Consider the following 26,931-nt stretch of genomic DNA (forward strand, 5'->3'; position numbering starts at 1 on the left):
TCCCACTCCCCAACACTCACCCTCCCTTACAGCCATCAGTATCCACCCCTAGACATTCTTCAAACACACACACACACACCCCTAACCTCCTCTTGTCTCGCACAAAGACATGAAGCACTTTTGGCAGCCTGCTCACATTCACTTGTCTTATCTTTCCTTGTGCTTCATCTTCCCCCTTCAGCCCTTTTCTCACCTTACACTCTGCGTTACTCTGACCTTCATCTGCTCTACTCCCACCTCCTGAGCAACCCTTAGTTGTCGCGCTCTTTTTTGAGACCTCCCTTGACATAATGCCGAGAGACCGGAGCAGACACTCATAGAACAAGAAGCCAGGCCACATCAATCAGCGCAGGAGCGTATGACGACCGCGTGTCAGATCGATGCATCATCCTTCGACTGGTTGTACTCTGGGATTTATCGGGGAAACCAGCGTTGTAGGGCAAGTTTTACTCCTAGCAAGTTACTCTGGTTTGTACTGGGCTCAAGGCACCGACGCATGGTGTGAGTGTTTGAAACGGAGCATGTTTATACGTCTCCACTCACTTAGAACTTCTCACATAACCTTGTCTGACCGTTCAGCTTGTTCAGTTTTCCCTCAGGATGCGAAACAACCCCCATACCCTCTGACACCAAGCAACCAAATAAACACAAGTCAACGCATAAACACACAAACAGAGTGCCCAAAGAACTGGATGTGAGAGGATGAGCTATATCATCCCCCGCCCCTTTTATGTTGTCATCAAAAAGAAAAAACACATATTGTTCATCCACATGGACAAACAACAGCGCAGTGTGTGAGATTTATACCCAGCTATAGCTGCTGTGCTATTTATTTTGTGGACCCTGTAAGGCTTCTATAAACACAGAGTGATGGAGCGGTAATCCTGTGCCCTCTCCTCATTACTCCTCCTGCTGAGGAAGTCATCTGACCGGCCCCGAGCCATCTATTCAGGTCACAACCATCATCTATCATCCATCATCTAGTCTCTCCCAGTCACTCTGTCGCATGCTCACTCACACACAAATTCAGTGTGTGACATTAGTTTTAATATGGCATTTTAGATCCTGTCAGCAAGCACTTGCCCCATGCCAAACCACCTTATAAGAACGACAAAGAGCGAAGAGCTGAGAAAGTGAGAGTAGGTACACACAGGGACAAGAGAGGACAAAGAAAGAAAGAAAAATGAAAGTGAGAAAGAGAGAGACCTTGCCTTGAGTTATCTCCCGTCTTTAACGGGATGTGATGAGCTCTCGCCATTCTCTTAATCTATCTCCCATGATTCAATTCCATTTCCTGTGTGCCGAGAGGCTGGCAGCATGGCACCAATCAGACACACAAACAAGCACACACGCACAAACACAATCTAAAAAGAAAAAAAAAAAAAACACTGCATGAAAAGCAGGAGGTTATTCATTCACTACAACATTTAATGTACCATACCGCGCATCCTGCTGATTTGGTGAGTTCACTGGCTGTTCATTCTTAACCCTTCCAACACTCACATATGGTGACACAGGCACGTACCCTGGACCCAAGAGATGAAAGGGGCACTGACACCCCGCCTAACACCTGGCTAAGAGGGAGGCAACTGAACAGCATATGCACAGAAAGCTGGTAGCAGACACTCATCTAAGAGGAAAGTGAGAAAAGACTATGTTGCAAACTGCATCCAGAGAAAGTAGCTGTATGTCTATATAAGGAGGACAAATAACTGACTCAACAAAGAGAAGGAGGAGGGGTTGGAATGGGCAAATTGCATTTTCTTCATTTCTTGCCATAAGTGAAGGGGTTGCTTTGATGGTTAAGCTCTGAAATCCCATCGGCTAATGATTGGAAAGCTGTCAGCTTAAAAGGCTGCCCTCACCCACCACATGAAACACATACAATGATACACACAAATACACACTGCTCTACGGAGCTTCAGAGTAGAAAAATAGCAGTTTCTTTATTACCCTCTCTCTGGGTAGTACGGTTCCCTCTTTTCCCCTCCTCTTCCTCATAAATCTTAGCCTCACACACTCCTAATTACCACAGGAAGTGAGGGAGGATTACCCTGCTTCTCCCCCTAACATCATCTATCTCCTGCTTTGTGCTTGTTTCTCCACCGACCATCCATTTATGGTGCAGTTAAAAGGGCAGGGAACATATGAGATCATTGACATTTGTCACCTCTCAGGTGTGAGTATATTTGTAACTGCGTAGCCGTGGAAAAGAGGCCGTTCGTGTTTATTCAAATCGTTCAGTGCGAGGACCTGACTGCTCAGACTGGTGTAGCGAGCAGGTGGTCTGGCAGGGAGGAAGTGCACAAAATGTAACTGAACCTTCACTGCACTGCAGAAGATAGTCATCTGGCAACCGATAGAGCTTATCCACTGTCAGTCTGTCTGTTTATCTGTATGTGAGGAAGGTTATGCAACTTCGTGCATCACCCTCCTGATTTTATGGTAAAGTTTAGAAATACAGATTCTTTTTTTTTTTTTAAAGCTATGAAAATATCTGCATCACCAAAATAAGTTTTTTCAGAAAAAACTTTGGTTAGACATTTTATGTTGATTTTGATATCTGCTGTATATGTTCCAGGGGTGAAAGCAATAGATCATCAACTCTAACCCTCTGGAGTCAGAGTTGTGTCCAGCATAGTGTTATAATGCTTGCTCTGTCAACAGTCATGCAAAGTGCTTGCACAAAAAGTCAAGTATGTGCTGCAGGTTAAAATCAATAAAAGGTTCTAACCTTAAAAAAATCCTATACACTCTTCGACCTTCTTAGCACCATCTTTCTCTTCATACCTGCCTCCTTTATTCAGTCTGTCTAGCTAACATGGTCTGGGTGAAGTGACTAATCCAAAACACATTTTTTAGCCACCTGCCATTAGGTGGGGAGCTGTCAATACACACACTTTATAACCTGTGCATGAAGATGTAATTTGTTGAGTTGGATTAGTTGATTAGTCATAGTCTTCTCAAACTATCTCTGTGCTATTGGTTTTCTTAAATTAGTTTAAAAAAAAAGCGCAATATGGCTCCAACACCTGGATACAATTACTGTGCTCAATAATCCGAAAAGCTAGGTTTGAGTACTTTGCCAAGTGGTTTTTATTTCTTTATTTCACCAGATTTTATCAACACGCTGAGGTTGCAACCATTCAGGATACATTATTGGAACTTAGTGGTGTAGTCTGGATGAATATGAAGGCTGAGTTTGAGAACTGGAGCGTTTGAAGGAGAGTAACAGACACTGAAAGTAGCGTGTGTGTCATGTCATTACAGGAGCCACCTGCTGCAGTGGTAACTACCACAAAGGCAGTTTGGAACGCTGGGGCAGGTGTTTATATGTCTGTCTGTGGAAAGATCTTATCAACATGGTAACATCACAAGCACAAAAAATGCAGCCACATAACTTTACAAGGTGAGTGGTTCCCATTCAAACCCAGTCACAATTTGGTCTCTGCTTTCCTTTTCTCTCACAGACAACACAAATTAGGTTTGCTCGGATATTGCTTCCTCTGTCCTTGTAGTCCTTGTATTACTACATCATAACAAATCAATTAGACAACTAGCCTCAATGAGAGCAGCATTAACTCCGAGTATTCCACACCCATTCTCAATGCATTTTAGTAATTTCAGCAGTCAGATGGTGGGAGGTTTACAAGGCGCTCTCCATTCTGCTGCCTAAAGTTAAACTGAAATTCATCTGAGTGTTCCTAAGTGAAAATAAATACCATCTATGTGCCCATGTGTCACTGTGTAATGATGTGCATCCATGGGCGTCTGTACGCGTGTCTGTGTGTGTGAACCCAGCGTCATCAGATGCAGGGAGGGTTTAATTAGAATTCTCTGTAGTCTAATTTGATTAGTGGAGGCAAAGGAAGATGAAGGAAATTAGAGATCAGCTATTTCTGCTGCTGGAATAATGTTTCAGGAAAGGCGTGACAGCACAGACACACACACACATGCACATGTACGCACATACGCGCGTTCAACCGCAAAATATGAGTGCGTCTACTTATGGCCCTCGCATTCCGCTTGGGGGTCATTTCAGTTCACAGTGACTTAACTCAAAAGATCAGAGGTGAGTGTCCGCTGTGGTAGTCGAGTGTTTCGTAAGGACTCAGAGACCGGACGTAGAAAACCTGTCAACGATATCCCTGGATGCACACGGTGCTGTAGAGAAAAAGCGTTTACCATCCCACTACTGCTTCTATATGTGCAATCCACAGCCTCAGAGGAGCAGAGCAAACAAATCCACATACAACACAAAGCATTGCACAAAGCATTACACAAACACAAAAGCATTGCATCTCCCTGGTGCCAAACTGACAAGACTACCGCAGGGCAAATAAAGAAAAAGGGCGAACTGACAGTAGTCCATAAATCATACTTGCAACTGTGATACCAGTGAAGCCCTCATTACCCCCCTGCACCTGTTAGTATACCAAATGTCTGTTAGAAAAGTGTGTAAGGGTTTTGTGTGTATGTTCATGTCTGCCAATGCAGGCGAACTAAATTTCCTGTCAGATATACACTAGAAAAAAAAAGGCTCCAGTATGAGGAAGGCATAGAAACAGTTCAGCATTTAGAGTTAAATGGGTATAATTTATAATTTTCACATCAAGCTATTTAATGAAGTCAACAGATCACTATTTTAGGACATTTTAAAACACACAGCATTAAACCCCAGCTTGTCATGTTTGCACTTTAATTTTTAAACAAATTAAACAGAAGAGATGTTCCCCCTTGGACTCTTTTAGTACGTTTTAGCACATTTTAGCAGAGGAGTGTGTGAGATGGTGGGGTGTGGGTGGGAGTGGGGGAGGGCATGACTCTGCACACCTCTTTTAGCTGATTAAGTTTGAATAATGGGTTGGCTGAGGTTGTGCCACCGGTTGCGGCAGATGGCTGCCCCTCCCTGAGCCTTTCTTCCTGTTAAAAGGGAGTTTTTCCTTCCCACTGTCACCAAAGTGCTTGCTCACAGAGGGTCATATGATTATTGGGTTTTTCTTTCTATCTATTATCGTAGGGTCTACCTTACAAAGGCGTTGTTGCGATTTGGCACTGTATGAATAAAATTGAATTGAATTAAATGATGTGAGTACAGGTTCTCTGTAAAATACAAAAATGTGTGTGAATTTCTGGAGCTCCATGGACCCTGTAGCTGGTGGTGGCTTGTATCCAAAGAGAAGTGGAGGCCACAGGTGTGGAGGGTCAGGGTTTAACAACTCCCGGGTTTATGAGGAGGCTAACAGGGCAGCCGGAGAGACACGGCACCACCGACCTTTACAGCCATGACCGGGGCAGTACCACCTGCGGACTGGCGTGGAACAGATGCCACATCGAGAATGGGTCATAGCTTTTATAGCAAGGGCAGAGTGAGGGAGAGAGAGCAGCGGAGAGAAAGGGCGAGGGAGCTAGTAGTCCATCACCGTGACTGCTTTACTGCTGCTACTGCCATCTAATGACAGAGCTGTCAGAGCACATGGAGTGGGAGGAATGGAGCGATGGTTGGAGCGAGGAGCAAAGGGGGAGTAAAATAGATAAATGGATACAATGATAGAGCGAACTGTGGGATAAAAGCACAGTGGGAGGAGGAGAAAGATGCAGAGAGATGGGTCACACTTGAGTTGACGCTAGCATAAAGAGAGAAAGATGCAGTGGGGAGATTTGTAGGAATTGATCAGAGGAGATGGTCTCAGCTAGGAATAAACAGAAGGAACATGCAAAGGTATTGTGGTTAATTGGATATAATGATTTCACTACTCCACAGATAATCTTCTAACACAGTATGGACCCCTCTGCTGGTTTTATCAATGAATGCTCTCCTGTGGCTTAGTTTACCAGCGTGTGATGTTGCGCACATATCCACAAGCAAATTCTCAATATGCACATTTACCCCGAAATCGTCTCTACAGACGGCACTCTAGCCGAGTTTTTTTTTTTTTTTTTTTTTTTGAACAAGCACTTGGTAATCACCAGTGATTAGTCTACACTCTGATCTAGGGCTTAACACCCAGCATGGCTCCCACACATATCGATTCCCTCTGCGTGTGCATGTGTCTGAAAGAGAAGAGAAAGGCATTTTGTCCAGATTACCATGTTCTTCTGAAATTGATTTTCAAAGAGAGCCAGGGAGAACGGGAAGAGAAGACGATCACAACAATTAAACTGGTTTATTTCCAGATTTGTTTATCTGCGCATTTTGTTCTCCTCTAAAATAAATATCAGTTATCTTTTGGTAAACTGTGCATTTCAGTCTTTTTTTGTACCCTTTCCTGACAAGTAGGCTGGATAACAAAGTGCAAAGTCTGAATGAATCTGTCTACCTCGGGAGGTTTCAAGTAGACTCTGACAGGATTAGCTCTCAACACCAAAACCTTGTCAGTCTGTGGCCTGTCATAACAAAACTTCAGCCTCTCTTGCTCTTTAACCTCACCCCACCTGCTTGCTTCTGTGGTTTGTGGTTTCAGCTTCACAAGTTGTTTTTATTGTCACAGGCACAGACTCTGCTGCCCATCCTGTTTTCTGTAACTCTTACACCTTTCCCCCCTGTTTCTCAGCATGTAACCCTCAGGGTAGAAGTACAGACACCACTGGGGGGGACAACAACAGAGGAAAGAGATACAGTGGATTTGTGCATGACAGCCAAGCTTATTAGACAAGATCGTTGGTTCAGTGACCAATATAGCTAACATGCGCACACCAAAAAGATATAGTGTTAAAAATGCTGGGTTTTACAAACAGCAGGTATGGAGGACGATCATTAGAGGGTGACAGCTGTGAGAAGGCAAGATGGACATGTAGCTAGAAGAACAGATACCTGAGGAGTGTAAAAGTGGGACGGGGGTATAGTGACAAACAGTGACTATGACCCTCCTCCATTTTGAAGTGGTTGCTCCCTGGCTCTGCTCCACCTCGCCTGTGATGTAAATGCAACCCAAGTTCAAGTGCTTCTCCTTTGCACCTTTATCTCGACACCCCTCGCTGCTATTCTCTCTTAATACATTTCTTTCTCCACTTTCTCTGCCTTCTTCCCATCAATAACCACCCCCAACCCATTCCTCTTTATTTAACCCAACCTTTTTTGTTGTCAAATAATCATGGAGAACTAGCATGTGTCTGACATGGTCTCCAAGGCAACGGCGGTTAAGACGGGAAGGCAGGCAGGGGCTCATTTAGTGGCTGAATGAAAGAAGGGGGAAGAGAAGAAGCAACCCACAGAGCTAGGCGCGCACGCTTATGCACACACACACACACACACACACACACACACACACACACACACACACACACACAGAGACCTTACTAGCTTTGGCCACTGTCACAGCGAAGACCTGTGTCTCTAATCTGTGTGACTCTCCCGCTGCAGGCTACATTGGTGTGGGAGGTTTAGGGATCACAAGAGCACACATGTGCACACACACACAGACACACACCAAGACACACATGCAGTAATGAAGAGTGAAGAAAGGGTCACAGATACCACTGGAAAAATAAGGGAAGAGGAGGACAAGGAGGATGAAGAGGGAAATAATGAAGATGACTGGGTGGTTAACGGGAGTCAGAGAGTCAAAGAGAGGAAGTCCTGAGGCATCAGAGAGGGAATGTGAGGAGATAAAGGAGGTTACAGCCAGCAACGAATCCCTCTCTTCTCTTAAATGTCTCCTGATTTTGTCTCATCACATTCTGCAGATTTCCCCAAAACAGTCTCTCTCTGCTTGTTCTGGTTAATTCTTATATTGCTCAGTTTGATTCAAGTGTAAACCTGGAAAATAAAGAGCCCTCTGGTCAGAGGCTTTGACACATGTAGAAAAGTAGTGCATTGAGTCTTTTGTCCTCCTCTCTAACCCCTGACACAAACACCTCTCTGTGTTTCTTTCTGTCTTTATTTCTCACACAGCAGGCACTCTGTGGCCTTTACCAGCAAATATCCATTTCAAAACCAGTCGTCTGAAAAGAGAAGTAGGCTAGAAAGACACGGTGGAGATAGGCACATGCAGAAGGAGGCTAAAAAAATAGTAGATAAAAAGCTGTTAAAGCTCGCAAATGACATCAGCCTATATTAAAGTACTTTGGTTTTTGTGTACTTCTTTGCTATTCAAGAAAGAAAAGTGTCTGTACCCTTAAAGAGGTAATCACAGGTATGACTTGAGTATTTTGTCTCTTAGGTTTTTTGTTACTACTTATTTATAACTGTTAATCTTTGGAGTCCTCCGTGTTTCTGCAATATCAACGCAAATAAAAAGGTGCTAGAAACATAAAAAAACATAACAATGTAATGTGAAATCATACAAAAGAAAGCAGTATACACTCAACTAAATATTTCATTTGAAGTGCAGCATATTTCATGTCTGTGCTGTGGGTCACGTCCTTAAACTAATACACAATTAATACAAAAATGTGTATGAAAAAAAAGAAAGACTTAAGCGGTCGGTCATGGTCTAGCTGCACACTCTCCTGCTGACTAAAGCACATAAATTATTTATCTCTAAGAAGTGTTGGTGAAGTGTACTCAGTTAAGCTGCAGGGAGACAACATCCACACACAGATGAAAGCACACATTAAACAGAAGTAAAGCACCATTGTGCAGATTTAGGTTACGGTATAAAACTGAATTATAGTTGGATTTAGATTACGAAAAAGCTGTATAAAGAGCAAAAAGCATCTCCGAGTTGATGGAAGAGTACAGAGAGGTGTGTGGGTTTACAGTGTGTATGTCAAGCAATCAAGCAGGAGGCAAAGCATTTAAATATTTATGAACACATGAATACATATGCAAAAGCCACAGAAAGAGAAAAGAAAACATTGCCTCTCTCAAGTTTTCTTCTCTACTATTCTACCTCAGTCTGTCATTCTCCCCTCTTCTCTAACTGCCCTCTCTTGGCTGTCCTCTCCACAATCAGTGCCCAGTGAGGCACGAGACGCACTTAAGCGCCGACCGGCGGTAACCTCACGCCGCCCTAGTATTTTTTCTCAAACCCACCACACGCACGCTCATACAAAAACTGCAAACATGCACGTATGCATGTGAGCATACACACGTATAAAACCCCCAAAAGGATAGACCACACGTACAAAACTATGCATTTGCTTCTCTACTCATCGTGTAGCTGAATAAAACAAAGCAGCCGGGTTAGTGTCCCGTTTACCCGCTGACTTCCACGAGAAAGAGCTGAGAGGTTAGAGGAACAGAGTGCGAGCTGCTGTCACACAGCATTACCAGCCTCGGATCTCAGGTTCCAACCTCAGGATCAACAGCACAAAGACAAGTGTCTCCTCAGATGCACTCTAGAGCTAACCTCAAACCTCTAGAGCACTTTGTTACAACACACAAATACACGCAGAGAGAATGACACACATGCACAACATGCCCACACAAATGTGCATTTAGAAAATGATTTAATACGCACACACGTTCATTTTCACACCACACATGAATGACATAAGCTTACCTGGCAAGTAGTAAAGTGGTGCTTTTAGTCCAAACATGGTTTCTGTTTAACTGTCATGAAGCCACAGCAACTTGTTTCAAATGTGCAGGCAGCAGCCCTGTCCTGGATGACTTCGACAGAAAGGGACTGTGCCTTCGCAGCCACCCAGAAACGAGGCTCAGTGTGTGGTGAGGCTGGGCTGGGACTCAGCCTGTCATCCCTGCTTTCTGGTCCTCGCTAACCAAGCGTGAGGCTGGGACCGCCCAGCCAGCCAGGACACACACACATACACAAACACTCAGACAGCCACACAGATACACACAGACAGAGCGGTGCAAGGGTCAACCCCAGAGCACGCCCGTGCTCTCGACCCCCTCACTCTTGCCCAAGATCCCAGGGGCAAAGGGTCACAACACTTGCTGTTCGTTTCTAAGCAGCAGCAGGAAACGCGCTTTCTCAGTCTCTTTCTTACATGAACACACGCAAGCGCGCACACACAAACAGACACGCGCACACACCCGGCGAGTCGGGACGGCCGGAGAGAGAGATGTAAAAGCTAGCGGTCCAGTGTCAAGAAGAGGTGAAAAGAGGAAGGAGGGAGAATAAACTCAGGCTGGGTAAATCCTGCAGACAAGAGCAACGACTGATTCCTAGGACTGCCTTTTATCCCTCTATCCAAGAAAGATGATCAGAAGAGAGACAGCTCTGCTTCCTCCGCTACTGCTGCCACTCTCTCTCTCGCTCTCTCATTTTCTCACCCTCCCCTCTCTCTCTCTCTCTCTCTCTCTCTCGCTCTCACTGCCGATACACAAGGAAAGAGGTGGAGGAGAGGAGGAGAGAAGGAGGGCAGAATGAACTCCCTCCAGGCAACAAGACTGCCAGATAGCGAGGAAGGGAGTGTGTGTGTGTGTGTGTGTGTGTGTGTGTGTGTGTGTGTGTGTGTGTGTGTCAGTGTGAGGGGGTTGGTGGTGTTAGAGCAAAAGAAGAGCCTGAATAGGCAAGGGTACAGATGAGAAGGAAATACCAGCCAGTGCTGATGCTTCACCCGAGGAGGAGAATGGTCACAGTTCAATTTGGAGTTAGGGTGACAGCTGATTGGACAGCACCAGTGACAGCGAGAGGCCAACGACTATCAAGGGAGCATCTGTTCTCACTGTATCAGACAGTAGGAAAGCATCAACCCGTAGAGAGTGCAGAGTGTGTGTTGTGGGTCTTCAAGGGCAGCTCACAATAGAACAGCTACGTATTTGGAGGAGGAAAATATAAAAGATCCCCCGCCTCCATTCTCTCCTCTGAAAATGAGAGTCCTCGTCTCTGTCTGCAAGTGTGTGGGTGCATTTGTGTGTCCGTCTAGGAAACTTGGCTTGTGCAGTCTTCTGCACAGACTGCTCACCATGCTGCGCCGACAGCAGACTTTCCCCCTTTCTCTCTCGCTCCCTCTCCCTTCATCATACACATTCGCATACACACATGCGAATAAACACACAAAACATGCTGTGTTATGCCCCCTGCTCCACACAAAAACCTGACCGAGATGGTGGCAATAGGGGTGAGGAGTTAACTATCTGCTGGGAAGCATCCATGCCAAACCATACCAGCCACAAAAACAGCAGGCGTGGGGGCAAGAGCAAGAAAGTAGGGGAAAAAAATAAAGAAAGGGAAAAGATAGATGATTTTGAAATAGTCTACCGGGATATTTTGCCCCTGGGTTGCTCTCCAACCCATTCTATGAAAAAGAGAGGGAGGGAAGGCTGGCAGGAGTTTAGTGAGGAAAGAGAGAGGAGGAGGCACACTGAGGGGTCCCATGCCTCCAGCAAGACTCGAAGGACACAGGAATAGACAGCACACATCGAGAGAAAGAGCGGGAGTGTGAAAGACATGCTCATAGGCAAACAGGCCAAATAATCACTAACAAGGACTGGTGACTGAAGGAAGAGGGAGACACACAGAGGGACAGACTAATGTGAAAAGTAAGGGGAGTCTATAGATTGAGATGAGGAGTAAAGCAGATAGTCTTTTAAGTAAGACTAGCATTATAGAATGTGAAACTTCTAATATAAAGGTGGATAAGTTCAGCATGTTGACATTTACGCACCCGTTATACTGTATTCCTTATGGTTAAGTGCGTCCGAATAACACGCATCATCTTTGCTGAGAGGCATCTGTGTGATTCTGTGTTGTGTTGCAAAGGTGTGTGCGTGAGGCAGGTGTTGAAGTGTCTCACACCTTGTGAGAGAGGTTGGGAGGTGATGTGTCCCCCTGAGGGACAACACCACCTAGTCTGATGACACACTGGCAGAGACAGAGACAGACCGGGAACTAAAAATACGACGCCCAGTTTCCGCAACTTGGACCACATGAAGATGAGAAGGACCGAAGGAGGACAAGAAGATTTGTTCGTTTTTCGAACAACAGAGGCTTGCTTCCCACAAATTTAATAAAGATTTTAAACACATTTATGTAAATCTTCTAAATATGAGACTTCAATTAAAACATCTTCTAACTTATGACTGCAAATACATGTTTTAACAATATTACTATGGGAAAAAAAAAAACATTTTACCGGGAATAGGTTATCCCAGTTTTTTTTTTTAAGGGTTGCACCTTTGGTGACTTTTTTTTTTTCATTCTACTAGTTTTACATTGCTCACTTCTTAAACCTCAAATGCTGTGTATGCTTCTGATGATGGAAGATCCAGACTTTTTTCCATCATTTTCAGGATCTATTTTCATCACCATTTGCAGCAGCCACCAATGGAGCTCAGGAAAACCACTTGAAGAAATTTGCTAAACTAAAGCAGCTTAAAAAAGTAGTTCAAACAATTTTGTTAAAAATAGGAATGATCAAATTCGCAATTGCATCCATCCATCTGTTTTCTTCTGCTCATCCAGATCAGGGTCTGAGGGGAGCTGGAGGAGCTGGAGCCTATCCTATCTGCTACATGGCAAGAGGCAGGGTACAACGTGGACAGGACGCTGGTTTGTTTCAGGGGTAACACAGACCGAGAGACAACCATTCATGCACAAATTCACAACTACAGCAAATTTCAAATCTCCAATTAACTTAACCCCTTGCAAGTCACTGGAGTGTTGGAGCAAAACCAAAATCAAAACCAAAGCCACCGCCTAAATCGAGGACCTTCTTGTTATATATTATATCATATGGTATCATATCACAAAACATTTGCTATATGGTGATTTTTCTTTGGCTTAAATTTGGGAAGTTTACCCACAATAAAGCTGCTGCTTGAAGAATGCACAATGTGTGCACGACTTCATGGAATAAGATATAAAAAGTAGGTAGGGATCTAAAATGTGAGTTTAATTACAGTAATAGAGAAGCTGTAACAAAAATAAATAAATAAATAAAAATGTATTCACCAAAATTCACTGTAATTTTAATTTCAGTGGTATTTTCAGTTGAATTAAATACACAAAAATCTAAAAATATAGTACAGTGCTGTTGTATTGCTGTTGTGGACTATGTTGAAATCAAAGTCCTGACCTCAGGATAGCAAAATATATGCTCAACCGCTTCTTTCAATGTTATCGTCAATGTTGGCATGCAGGACTGGTGATTTAGATTATTCTCACGCAGAACATGCAGAGCGCTTGAAGGGACACATGCAATAAGTGTGCTATGATCTAAAAGTCATACCTCATGTTGGTTGATACAAAAAAAATGGCAGTCGGTGATGTAAAAATTTCAAACTGCTGCAGCATGACAGTTTTTTTCCTATAGTAAAAACCCAAAACAAACCCAAGAATTCCTTTTTGTTTAACAGGATCTTCTGTAACAAAGACATGAAACACCCCAAGTTTTAAACGCAAACTGAGATTGACCGTTTGCTCGTTTAGTTTTGGTTTTTTTACACTAGTAAAATGAGAAAAGGAGCAGTAACGTCACAGGTTACTGTGTTGAAATCAAATCATGTGGGTTATTGCAGAGATGAAAAGTGGGACTGACAGGTAACGATAAAGAATCATGTGTCTGCTTTTTTATTTCGCTGCTCATTAAGGGATAGGCAGTGCTGGAGAACAGCTATTGTCCTCTGTTATTCAATGTAGTGTAATGAGTCACAGTTGACAAGTGCACTGCAGAAGAAGAAACGTACATGGAGGCACTCACACACACACACACACACACACACACACACACAAACACCCTCTCTCTCGCTCTCTCTCTCTCTCTGAAAGGGTATAAAAGCTCCCTGGGGACCGAGGCAGCATGTGAGACTGAAACACTGTGATCAAGAACTAACAGGGAGAGGGAAAGAACAAGAGAGGGGAAGAACAAAAACAAGTGAAAAGGGGGTTTAAAAAAAGAATAAAATGAAAACGGGATGGATAGGAAGACAGTCAGCTGACAAAGACGGGGATGAAAACAGGTAGAGAGACAAAGAGAGAGGAGAGCGAGAGAGAGAGAGATTATATATTCCTTAATTCTTTGGCTATATTCAGAGAAAGCAAGACTGAGCTCAGTCACACACACTGTACACATACACACACATAAACCTGCCACACTCACTTCCTATCAACCCACTATACTATTGTCTTCCCTACATCCCCCCTTCAAAGACATAATCACTCTCTGAAGCATTGTGCCCAAGTGTGTGTGTGTGTGTGTGTGTGTGCATGTGTGTGCTGGTGAGAGAGGGTTGAACGTATGACTTCTTCCTCAGCAGGGAGTGCCAGGATAAGACATCACTATAATCTTTACCTACCTCACACAGCCTCTGGAGTGCCAAATAGACTTGCAAATATAAACACACACACATACCGTGCATCCCTGTAACACGCTGCACTCTGACATGAATGCAAAAAGAGAAGGTGTGGGATTCTCAAAGAGAAGAAAGAAATAAAGCCTGTGTTGCACGCAACATCACAAGTGAGGATGTGCATTCAAAAAACAAAAGTGTCGGGGATTTTCAGTGTAAATTTAAAGCAATTCACCTTTTAAATGGGGAAAAAACACTCTACGTCTTCAATGGGTTCTTTGGAACATACTCATTATATGACTGAATACAAAAAAGGCATTAATTGTCAATGTAAAATAAAAGTCCTCTCCACTTTGCAAATCCTTCTTTACATGCGGCAATCTATAAGCATCACAAATGACAACCATGAAATTGAGTGTAAACATAATTCAGAGCATGCAGTGATGCTGTTTCATTGAGTATCTCTCTGTTGGTAAGGAGATTTCTAATAGCCAGTAATTGCGATAGGAGAAATTCTGAAGTTATAGCATGGTGAGTACAATCCTTCATAGTGTGATCCTGCTTTTTGAAAATACACAATCTTGAAAATAATTTACCAAATATCGGATAAATAAAGTATTTATCATTTCATCTGTCAATGCCCAATGCATGTCAATCCCCTACAGAGCAACCAACATGAAGGGTGTGGCAAAATATCAATATAGCAGAAGATTATACAAATTTCTCTTGTGGTACAATTATCAAGACGTACATGCCAAGTACAGAATTCTTTACTGAAACATGCAGCAGCTAGAAACAGATTCCCGCAACACTGAAGTACTGACCTACAAAAGACTCATGACTCCTCGTGGTGGAGCAGCAAACATGGCTGAAACTGCTGTGGTACGATGCCAAAAACTGAACTGTAGATGTGCAGTTATTTCCACGTAGAATAGAGGTCTCCTAAGACCTTCTCTTGCAAAATCAGTAATATAAATCAAACTATTAAATGCATTTATCTCTATTTTTAGTTGTTTGTTTTAAACAACAGAACTAATATGGTTGTACAAGGGATGATAATTGATTCCCAAAAGCCAATATGTGTCATGTTTTTGTGTTTTTCAGACCAAGGGGGAAAATATTTCCAACTTAGCGAAGCAGCTAAAGGACCAGCATCCAGATCTGTTCAAAAAAACTCAAGTTGTGCAAGTTAAATTAACAGTAACATCATCTGAAGCATTTTCCTTTTCAGATTATCCTGAAATGTAAATCACCAATTAATTTGGAGCACCTGGCACTGCCACTATAAAGTCCACTTTGTTTCACAGGGCAAAATGTTTGCAATCTGTTTGCAAAGTGATGATGTGATGACCCCTGCTTCCAGATCCAAACTACTCTGCATTGATTAAGGCTGTTGTCTCTTTAACATGTTTTAATGTATCTTGTTCTATTTAATCTGAACAAGCCCTTAAAAAAAGGCAGTGATCACTGTTGGCCTCTCTTGTTTTTATTACCACTATTCATTTTAAAACCTTACAATGTAACTACAGCCCAGCCTGTGCAGCAGTAAATTAATGACTAACCTCATATTGTGGATGGGCTATCAAAGGTGTTCTACTGACTGAAGTTTGGTCCGTTTACAGCATCCTGCCATGTGTTTGTCCCTAACCATCAGGAATCTTGACCTTAACTTTTACCGAATGGAAAAAAGTTAGCGTTCATCTTCCAGCTTCACTGTGCTAATGTGTTTATGTTCTGCTAGCCATAGCTGTGTAGCTAGCCACCACGTGTATCATGATATCGTGTTCGCGGGCGATGTTGCTATTGTGAGTTGCTCTGCGAGTCCCATTTTTACCTTAACTGGCCTCCGTGAGCAGAAAAGAGAGAGAGAGAGATTTTATTTATTTAAAAAAAAGCAGCATAAGTGTGTCCGCATCAACTCTGATGCGAAATAATATCGTCACCCTTCTCTCACCCTTATCTGCTAAGACTCGCACTCGCTCCGCCATTACGCGCTCCCATTTAAACTGACCTCGCACTGGTGATTAGAAGCCTGTGAAGTGTGTGAGCGTGTGTGCGCGTATATATTGGTCTTTGTGTGTGAGATGCTTCTCTCTGTATGCTAATCACAGCCTAGCGCTGAGAATTAATTTGCAAATGTGTCATTACCCATCAGGCTCAGCAGCAATAACCCTGCAATTACACAAGTCTCACTTGGCCAGCTGAGCACCACACACACGTGCAGGCAAACGGATGTGTACACGCACATAGGCATGGGCGCACACGCACACAAGCACACAAACACACAAACACACACACACACACACACACACACACACGACTGGACAAAATGGATTCTGATTCTGGTGTTCTGGTGTACAGATGCAATATTCAGGAAATATTTCTACACAAATATATCTGCTTTGCTGCTGAGAGAAAATAAACGGTTCTGTAGGAGGTGTAGGAGATATCCGGTGTGTTTAGAGTCTAATCACAGCTCCTCGCCTCGGTGTCAACGGGACAGCAACCGAGGTCAGCTGCGCACTTTTCACTCACTCCACATTATCTGGAAGTGCGGCCTTGCTAAGAACTTCAACAGCATCACATAGAGCCTTCATATTAAGGATATAGCAACTGAAAAATGTGCATGTGTGTGCATGATTTTGAACACTTACCTGTGAAGTAAGGCATCAGGATGGGAGGTGAAGTGCGCAGTGGCCATGAGGAGGAAGGCAGTTGACATGGAAAAGAAAGAATACAAAGCTGTGAGTATCTATGTGTCACATTTCAGGCCGGAAATGCTTACCAACATCTTCTTTTTTAAACATCTTTAAAGCAAATTACAAATTAAAGACAAATTAAAGAAAATGCTGGATAAGAGACTGGTGAAACCACAACAATTCACGTTTCTTTGCAGGGTTGGAGGTGCTCACTGAAAAGGCTTGTGGTATTAAAAATAGCCTGTGTATTCAGTATATCTTATTATCCCAAGCTGCTGCCTTACATTACGCATAGAGAGAAGTAGAAAGGGTCAGTGTCAGGTCCACCTCTGAAGCTGAGGAAAGACTGACACTGTTTACCATTCGAGCTGCTAGATGAGGTTTTAGGTTGTTAGCTCACAACAACGTTTTAACAACCGCACTCAGTTTCAAAGTTGAGGTCAAGCAAGGGTGACGTTAAAACTAAATGTTTGCTCTGTCACTGGATGCAGACCACCTGCTCTTAAACTCTACTTTACACATCACATAACCTTATACGGTTATAGCTCCACCACAAATCTGCGTCTGCTACAAGAAACTAAGGTTAACGGCCCACACACTCACCTAATGCACGCTACACTCCTGTCACAAATACTTCAACACTTTACGCACATTAGCTCTAGTGATGACCCTGTTGCCCTGTGCTTCTGTGACACCAAAGGTGTTTAAATGTGGATGTATAACGTTCGTGTCTTTCAACTTCCCAAAACCTTGTCCACGATTTCCACAATCTAGTCTACACAAGAGACAAAACTAAGACTGAATACGTTTTATCAACAGAGAACTAACAGTAATAATAATTTTAAAATGCTACAAAGACTCATGCCTTTGCTAAGGTTATGCAGTCTGGCAGACAAAAGACAAATAAAAAAAACCTTAATATGGCAGAAACCTTCAAATCAAAAAGAGAAAAGAGAAGGTTTATTGGTTAAAATAAAAGAATCACAGGTCACCATCCAACAACTGGTGATGTTTTACTGCTGCCAATTCTGCTTTTGTGAATTTATTTAAAAAAGGAAGAAAAAGATGGTGAGGATAAACACTCTAATCTCCAGTTAATAAATAAATGTACTGGAGGCACTGCTAGCAAATAACACTGCAAGACTGAGTCTAGGCTGACTCTCTATTCTGGCAAAACTGATCAAACTGCTGCACAAATATCAGAACGCTTTCAGTATTGACAACCAAGGCCTGGAGAGGTTCTTGTCAAAGTACTGGATAGTACGAGAGCCTTGAGCCGAAGGTAGCAGTAACTGACTGACTGCACACAGCACATCTGGTCTGATTTGTGCTCAGGAGAATTTGCATTAATACTGTTACCAGCTACAAGGCTGCATATACGCTTCCAGATAAATGTTAGTTAAGGTATTGATATAAATATCAGCAAAATAACTGTCCAGGCAGAGGCAATCATCCACTGGTCACATGTTACTTTAGAAGAGAGATGTTTGCACTCTATAGCCACTGCACACACAGACACCTGCCAGTTTTCATTGTTGGAACGATAGCAATCAGATGAACACATTGCGTCATGCTCCTCCTGAGCTGACAGCTATCAGTGTTTGAAATTCCCTGCTTGGCCTTTGTTTCTTGATCTTTGTGATAGTGAACCGTTGCGGCTCAGCAAGCACCCAAATTTCTCACTAAATTCACAGATTTGCTTTTAGTGTCCAGAAAGCAGTAATGATAATATCATTGATGATGATAATATTCCCGAATCTCAAATGCTGTCACTAAGAGTTTAAAGTGGATTTCCTTTTAAAATATTCCCATCTATTTTGACCAAAACCCAATTCTACACTCACTTAGACCCACAAATTCACTGGAACCATTTGGCGGGAGCTGGCCTGAGCTGACAAACTGATGTGCCGTCATATCATTTCCCTCCCACAATGCCTTGTGGCACACCTGCTTTCTAGCACAGACAACAGAAGCGTCCCTGTTCTCAGTCGAGGGAATGCATCGCGCCACACGTCTTTGCTCTGATGAGGCTTTTTATAGTCACTCAGCTCTCTTACCTGCATCCTCCAACTCTTCATCTGTCTCCATATCAAAGACATCAGATCTGCTGCCTCTCAGCAAGTCCCGTTTTTATTAGACAGAAGAGCAGAGAACCAGAGACAAAGTACTGAACTGGAGAAGAAGGAAGGAGGGGCGCTTTAAAAGTGCTGCTCATTTGATTAACAAATATGTGTTCATATGTGAGCTGTGTGTTCTTCTGTTTAATGTGTGTGTGCGTATGTGGGTGTGTGTCTGTGTAATCACCCAGGGGCAGGTGTATGGTATGCAAACGCAGCTGAGGAAGCCTAGAGAGCAGACACAGCAGGAGAATCCTGCACTACAGCAACACCCGGAAAAAAAGAAAAAGCTGACAGGCTACGTATGCACACACACACAGATACACACACACACACACATGATTAGACACATACACGTTTACGTACATGTGCAGAAACAAGAATAGCACACAGAATTCAATATACTTGATTTAATATTTAATTTTGTGCATGCATACACATGAGGCTGAGTACACACACAAACACACACACTCGCGCACACACACAGAGCTGTTGGCGGTGTGTTTTTCGCTTGACTTGTGCTCTCCTGTGACATTTCCTCATTGGCTTGTTTGTCTCAATTATCCCTGCCTATTGGTTAACCCATTAACTTACACACAGGGAGGAGGAAAGGCGAGCGAGACCAAGAGTATGGGAGAAAGAGAGAGGGAGAGCTGGATTATGGCTCGACCTGCCTTAGGCGTGTTGTGCATCACACAACTGTATGAGGCCACAAACACGGGCCTGGCCGGGCGCCAAGCAAACACACAAGTTGTACATGTAACAGGCAACGGAGAGCAGCTGACGGGGCAGCAGAGAACCAGCACCGCAGGGCCTGTTGGAGGGCTGAACTGACCTTCTCCACTCACCATTGTGCTTTTGGATTTGGAACACACTACCTTACAACATGGTTTGTATCTTTGTGTGTGTGTGAGTTTTGTATTTGGTAAGCACATCATTAAAAGCGCCAACGTGTGTGCCTGTAATGTTTGTGTGTTGGACGACTGCCTGTGTGTTTGTGTGTGTAGAAGGAGGTTGCCTTGCCCTGTGTCAGGCCTCTGCTGTGCTCAGTAAGTGAGGCATGCTAATACTGCGTGTGCTCAGGTTTCACGCATCAGCACACAGTCGAAGAGACTTACCCGAGGTCACAGACTGTCAACCCCCCCTCCACACCCACCTTTTATTTTTCCTCCTCCCTCCTTTGACTCAATCCTTCCTTTTCTCACACTAAACACTTTACCTTTAGCCAAGCTTCAGCACTCCTTTGGCTCTTCCCCCCCTCCCTCTCTCCCACTTCGCTATCAGTCCTCCCTTCCCGCTGCCTCTCCTCCCACCTCCTCTTCATCCCCAGAGAATTCCATCATGCTCAGTCTTTTAGTATCTTTCATGTCTTTTACCTGTCAACACAGGAGAGAACGTGCGAGCCGCTCCCCAACAAAGGAAAAACACCCTCCTGTCATCTCAGAAAATGCTGCAGGGTGGAGGGGGCACAGGGAGGAAGATCGACAGGGGGACAGAGCGAGGTAGATAGCACGGAAAGCAGAATCAAAAGGGAAATGTTGGGTAGAGGGAATAGAAATACGACGCAGAAGGAAGGAACTCGAGCCATTCCTGAGCAATTTAGCTGTGCAATTTAATATAGGAGAATGCCTAAAAAACACAATGCCATCATGCCACTGAAGATAACGCACCCTTGTTTTGCACCGTGAGCTCCTATCCTAATGATAAAGAGCAATTCATGTTACATGTGAACACAAGAACACAGACTTTCATGCATGACCTCCTCAGCTTCACACAGCTATAGTCTGTGAATCCTCAGGAGCTCAGTTCAGCTCCACCGCACTCCACAACAGTACCAGCAGCGCACATTCACACGGGATAAAACTATAAGCTGTGCAATCCAATAGGCACCTCACTCAATCTGTGACTGCCTCTCTATCCGATGCCCAATGGGTGTGTGCGTGTGTGCATTTTGTGTGAGTGAATCCTTTGCTAGTACTAATCTGCTGGCACAGTCCCCGTCCTCATCGTTGCCCTCGTCTCCGTATTATTCTGGGATTAGCTTGTGTGTTAGCCTAGCCGCAGCCCACAGCCCGAGCTGGGGAGAGGCAGCCATCTTAGAACAATGCCTATTGATGAAACACTAAGAGGCTTGATTGGATTAATCATCTCTCCCTCTCCCTTTTTTCTCTCTCCTCCTTTTCTAGCTGTCCCGCTTTGTTTCCGCTCCTCTACTGTTTCCCTTCTTTACTTGTGCCTTTCCCTCCTTCTCTTCAAAGCACAATAACACCCAGATTTTGTTGTCTCTCCCCGGCGAGGAGATGACGCTGTTAACGCCCCCTTGCTGGATAACGAACACAAACAACAGGCTGGCGGTTTACGAGGGCACTTCAAGGTAAAAAGTAAACATCTAATTAAGAGGAAAATCAAATAGCTCCAAACTGCTTCTGTGTGGTAATACATTTTACATTACGGTGCTTAAACAGCGAGGCCCTCCTTGATGAGAACAAAACACTGCCTATGATAATGAATGTTTGATTATAATTAAGAATATAATCGTAGGAAAAGGTTGAGAAGAGAACTGTATGGAGGAGTCAGATGTTTCCTTTTTTTCTTTCCATGAAACACATGAGCAAGAGCTGCCAGAATGTGTGAGATATGACAGCAGCAGCAGCAGCAGCACAGAAAGAGAGAAATAGGGGTGAATCTCTACAGATTTGGCCTGTGTTTAGTTGGGGCACTCTACCAAGTGGCAGTCGCTAGCCTGGGCGGCCTTTGGCCTGCTGTCCCCACCAATCACATTCCAGCCCCAACTACGCCAGCGTGGACCCACAGCAACCCTCCAGCCTGGTGCCAAACGCCTGCGCGCAAACACACACAAAGGCACACACCGGCAACCACAGCTCACGCAAACACTGCAGCCAACTCCATTTTCAAACATGGATAACAACTGAATTAACACTCTGTGATCCTCTGCCAAAGCAGAAGGATGCTCCTTTATATATTCAAACACACACTTGCACGCACGTTAACGCAAACAAGCACGCTTAACCGCAAACACACACATAAGACACAGACACACACACAGGATACACAAGAGGCTGTTTGGGTGGAGTTGTCTGCGTGTAGATTTTAAATGCATCTCCCCCTTATGTCCCTTATGTCTCTCTCGTGTTCTCTCTGTGGCTCTGTTTCGCTCTCACTGTGCCTTTTCTGCTTGGTGCAAAGATAAAAGCAAATTACAGTCTCATGCTGGTGTTGCTAGCGCTAAAGCTATTTAAACGGTGGCACCTCTGTTTTGTGCTTCAATGTCTGGAATGCAGAAATTGGGTTGAAAACAAGGCCGAGTCAGAGAGAGGGGACGAGGGAAGGCAAGGCCGGTTTTATAATGCAGTTGGGTCATCTTTTGTTCTCTCTGACCCGAAGCTCAAATCAGTCTAAAATGCAGCAATAATAATGATCAACATCAATGATAAATTACACCACCTTCTTCTCCTTTCCTCCTCCTTCCCCTTTTCGTCCTCCACATCTTATCCCTCTCCTGTTATTTGCTCTATCTGGGGGAGAAACTGAAATCCTCCCATCACAGTCGCAATCTGACCGCTTCTTTTCTTTATTTATCCTTTTCATCCTAAAGCTCTGTCTTCTTTGTTTTTATATGATGAATACAGTGGCATGGACTGCTAATGTTGCACAAAAATATGTAAAGATATGAGCAAATGCAGATCTGAGACTACGCTTATTTTTGAACACACCTATTGTCACAGCTATGGGCATGTAAAGATGTTTTTCTCTGTTGAAAATCGCAGCAGGAAAACGATGGCAACCGCCTAAAAGAAAAAAAAGGGAAAGAGGCAATCACCTGATATCATGGCTATTCATCCTGCAGAGCAAAGAGCTGTTTGGTCTTCCACCAACACAAAGAGAAAAAGGCCGTCCAAGAATCCCTCCTTTCTCTTCCCTCTCTGTCTTTTTTTTTTCTCCACAGATTAATCTGTCCAACAGCCGTATAAATCTCCGCACTCGCTGTGGAGAAATGCTCTGCGTGGATCATTTATGTACGACAGAAAAAGGAGATAAACCTTGGTAAACCTCTCCAAGACACTCAATGAAAAAAAAAGTCAAAATCAAACTCAATGTGTTTTTTAGGGCCTAAACTGACGTCATGTGACATATACTTTTTACATTACCCACTAAAGTGTGAGTGCCGTGTTGGATGTGCTGCTTGTTAAAGTGTCATGATCATTTACAACTGAGGTCAACATCAATGTTTTTTTGCTTAAAGTCTGGAGGAGAGGCGGAGGAAGGGATCAAGGGAAGGGGGTTAAGGGTGGTGGGCTGTAACCATGGCGCTGCTGAGCTTGGTCACTGTGGGAACAGGCATTTTGCAATGTTGAGGAAACGGGGGGAGTGGGGGGCTTTCTCTGAGTTTTCCTCTGTTCACACAAAATAACTCAAGAAAATATATTTGTTATCACATTAATAATAAATGCTGGCAAACAAGAACATACTGAACAGAAATGTATTTTACTCTAAGCTAATGATCATCATGATTCTTTTAAACAATAATGTTACAATTTTTTCATAAATATAGAAAAAGAAACTATCTTGAACCTTTTTAAAACATACTTTCATACCCTTTAGATTAACATGTGTTCTCATCACCTGGCATTCATAAAATAACAGCCTATCCAATATTAATCAGTGCCTACCATATTCTCTCTCTTCCAGGAACTGATTAACACTTCAACCCACAAGATGGAGATACCTCTATTTCACTTTTTTTTGGCAGTATCTCCAAAGCGTGCATAAATCCTGCTTGACAGTTGGAATGGAAAGGCCTGTGTCTCCTTGCAGAAACCTCTCCTATTAGATACAGCTGATGATCAGAGTTTTCCAAATTTATTATTTATTTCTTTTTAAAGGAGGAATTTGATCAAACAGACAGAGGCTCTTCTGTTTCGGGACAGTTATTGCAAAATTAGCGTCATCAATCTCACTGACTGCAATCCCTATTAACAGATCTGATCTGTGAATGTGTCTCTCCCAGCTGTCTGTACCATCCTACCAATCTTCCAATAATGAGCGGAAGCTGTGTGATTTAGATGCTATTTGTTTGCATAGATTGAACATAAGGTGTACTCGCGTGTGTGCGCATGATTGGTTTCCTGTCCCTGTCAGTAAACAAACCTGCTCAAACTGTCAAAGGGAGAGAGGCACTTTTAACAGTGACCAGAGCAGCAGGATTTACAGCACACTTACGATCACACCCTCAATTAAACCTACACAATAGTGTCTGTGTACGTGCGCGCGTGTCTGTGCTGAGTGGGATAATAACTACCGCACAGAATAGTGGGATGTAAAGTCTATGAGTAAGCACTGCAACACTTCGATTTCCCCTTTTGCCATGATGTCACTGAATTTATTACTTGCTCTTGCTTAAGACCATACCCGCTGTAAATCACACACATACACACCCTCAGAAACACACACACACACGAGTTGCTGTCTGTGTAAGGATTATGATGAGGAGCGGCGCACACGGGGGCTGTGATGAAGGGGAAACAAACAGAGCGTGGAGATGGATGATGGATGGCTCCACTCATTCAATGAGCCAGTCTGAGATGAACATACACTTAGGCAATACATTGCCTGGTCTCGGCCTCCATCTTCCTGTCTCCTGTTCTGCGACAGATAACTCTGTGGCACCTTGATGTGCTGATAGTACCGCTGCAGACCAGCAACAGAAAGATGATTTCCAGGCTGATAGGCGGGCCGTTGAACACCGGCAGTAGTAGAGACGTGAGTCATGGGCTGACACTACTAGCAGAGTGGTGACTCCCACTGAGTGGGGAATGGAGATAATAGAGGAGGGCCCACTCAAAGTCGAGCAGGGAGCAGTGTCAGGCGGGCTGGAGGTGACCAGAAGGGAGAGTAATTGCCTCACTGGATTCAAGGTGCTTGAAATGATCTGTGACCTGTTCCAAGTGTGTGCACTTGAGGGAGGGGCGAGATACATATTGTGCGCGGGAGGCATAGGGCAAGAGAGAGAAATGACTGTTGCAAATGCCCATTTCCTGCTGCCGTGGGGTCACGCCTGAGCCAGGAAGTGTGGGTTGGAGTGGAAGGTGGAATAACGAAGGGATAATCTTGTCTGAGCTCCAGTGAGAGAGGGCAGGGGGCTTGTTATGAGAAAATGAAAGGGGAGAGGTGGAGGAAAGGAGTGCCACGGGCCATTAGAGACACCTCTGCTACACATAATAGCAGGTAGTGGAGAAAGGGCTGACTGCAAGCAGCTCAGTGGAGCTGAGGTAAGAGAGGGAAAGAGTAGGAGCAATGCGTTTCCTGTGCAAAAAACCCCCGCACTAAAACAAAGTTACACTTGCCCACACAACATGCCATTTGTCAATCCAGGTATGCTGACATAAGCAAAGTAATGCCACCATTTGTGGTCATTATTGCCATACAAAGTTCATAATATATAATTACATTCTAAGTAATGACTATGATATAAATGAGATGTGTTCACTTGCTACAGAAAAGCTCACACAATTGTGTCACGTAACTGTAACACAGATTGTTAAATTCAAAAAATCAAACAGTGTTGGACAAAAAAAACGTCCCCAGTGATTTCTAGACTTTGTATCTTAATATGAAAATTATATTCATTTCCATGGTGTTAAATATTACACCAGCCAGTTCCTGGTACTTAAGTCTAGTCTGCAGAACAATAAGAATCTGTTATCACCATGTGGACTTAGTGTCTGCCTCTCGTGCATTACCTTCTTTCTTTTTTTATTATTTGTCTCATAAGTAGGTGGCAAAATTACAGGCTGAACAGAGAAGATGATGAAGACATACAGATGGTATTGAGAAAAAAAGATATGACTAGATTGGAGTGAACTCTCAATTCTTAATTTTCTGGACTCTTTCATTTCCATCCTTTCTAACTCTTCTCATCTTCTCACTGCCCTGTGGCACAAACTGCCTAATCAGAAGGTATCTGCTTGGTTATGGCTTAAAAGCATAAAAAAGGGAGCGGGTCAGAGTTTTACACATGCTGCTGTGAACACAGACAGGTCCTCAGATTTTTTTCTTTTCCTTCTCTCCAACCTTGATGCTTCTCCCATTCATTCTCTTTATCCCTCACTGACTTACATGCTTCACTTCCAGTGCTGTATTCTCAACAGCATTTACTGAGCTAATTAAAGGGGCAGAAGGTTGAGCACTGCTCAACTGAGACAACTCCTTCTCTTTGTCTCTTGCACATGTGGATAACTACATATAGAAAATAAGAACTGCTTGTAAAAAGAGACCGGGTGAGGGGGAGAAACAGAAGGATAAATGAACTTCTGTGATAAACCATGTTGTTGATGTTGATGCTAGAATGCAAGACCTGCCTGGGACCGCATTTCTTTTCTCAAATTAAATGTTGTGGGAGACACTGGATGAGGCTCAGCATGTCTAAGAAAATGCCCTGCTCCCCAGAAGCCCCACAATGCAGATAAGCAAACGTGAAGTGACTAAATCAATGGCTGACTGAGTAAAAGGCACCTTCAGACTTTGGAAAAACAATGATTGCATGGCTTTATTGCATGCCACATAGTGCAAGAAGGATCTAATGAAATCTTGATACGAATCTGTGAACAGACCATACGTGGTGAATCAAAGGGCTACAATGCAGCCGGTATCAGCTTGTGTCATCTGTGCTTCTCTTATTTATTAAAAACGCAGCTCTTGTGCTTCCCCCCTTTGTCTTATGGTTCTGTGTTCCTGGATTTTATTCAGAAATAATCTGCACAACACATCGAATGATGCAGCCTATGTCAGATTTGCAGAGTGTAAATGAACACATCCTGCCCCCCAACAGTTAGTTATGTTTATTTTAAGTTTTTGCCCCCCAGCTGCTCTTCCTGTGTATTTTGACAAGACAGCAGAGACAGTTTAGTAGCCTCACATATAAGAAACAAGAAAAAAAGTTAAAGCTACAAGA

General features: G+C 43.6%; 1 protein-coding gene across 2 annotated transcripts in view; it reads right to left on the bottom strand.

Moving 5' to 3' along the window:
- Nucleotides 1–26,931, bottom strand: part of gse1b (Gse1 coiled-coil protein b) — a 163,459-nt gene that overhangs the window by 52,342 nt on the left and 84,186 nt on the right. The window contains exon 1 of one of the 2 annotated variants that reach the window (XM_013269755.3): nucleotides 9,447–10,156. The exons of the other annotated variant lie outside the window; for it this stretch is intronic. Coding sequence (XP_013125209.1) covers nucleotides 9,447–9,483 — 37 coding nt within the window. The 5' untranslated portion in view covers nucleotides 9,484–10,156. Of the gene's footprint in view, nucleotides 1–9,446; nucleotides 10,157–26,931 lie in introns of those variants that run through there. 2 annotated transcript variants of the gene reach the window in all.

This window comes from Oreochromis niloticus, linkage group LG1 (assembly GCF_001858045.2).
Source record: "Oreochromis niloticus isolate F11D_XX linkage group LG1, O_niloticus_UMD_NMBU, whole genome shotgun sequence".
In the NCBI taxonomy this organism is placed as follows: Eukaryota; Metazoa; Chordata; class Actinopteri; order Cichliformes; family Cichlidae; genus Oreochromis; species Oreochromis niloticus.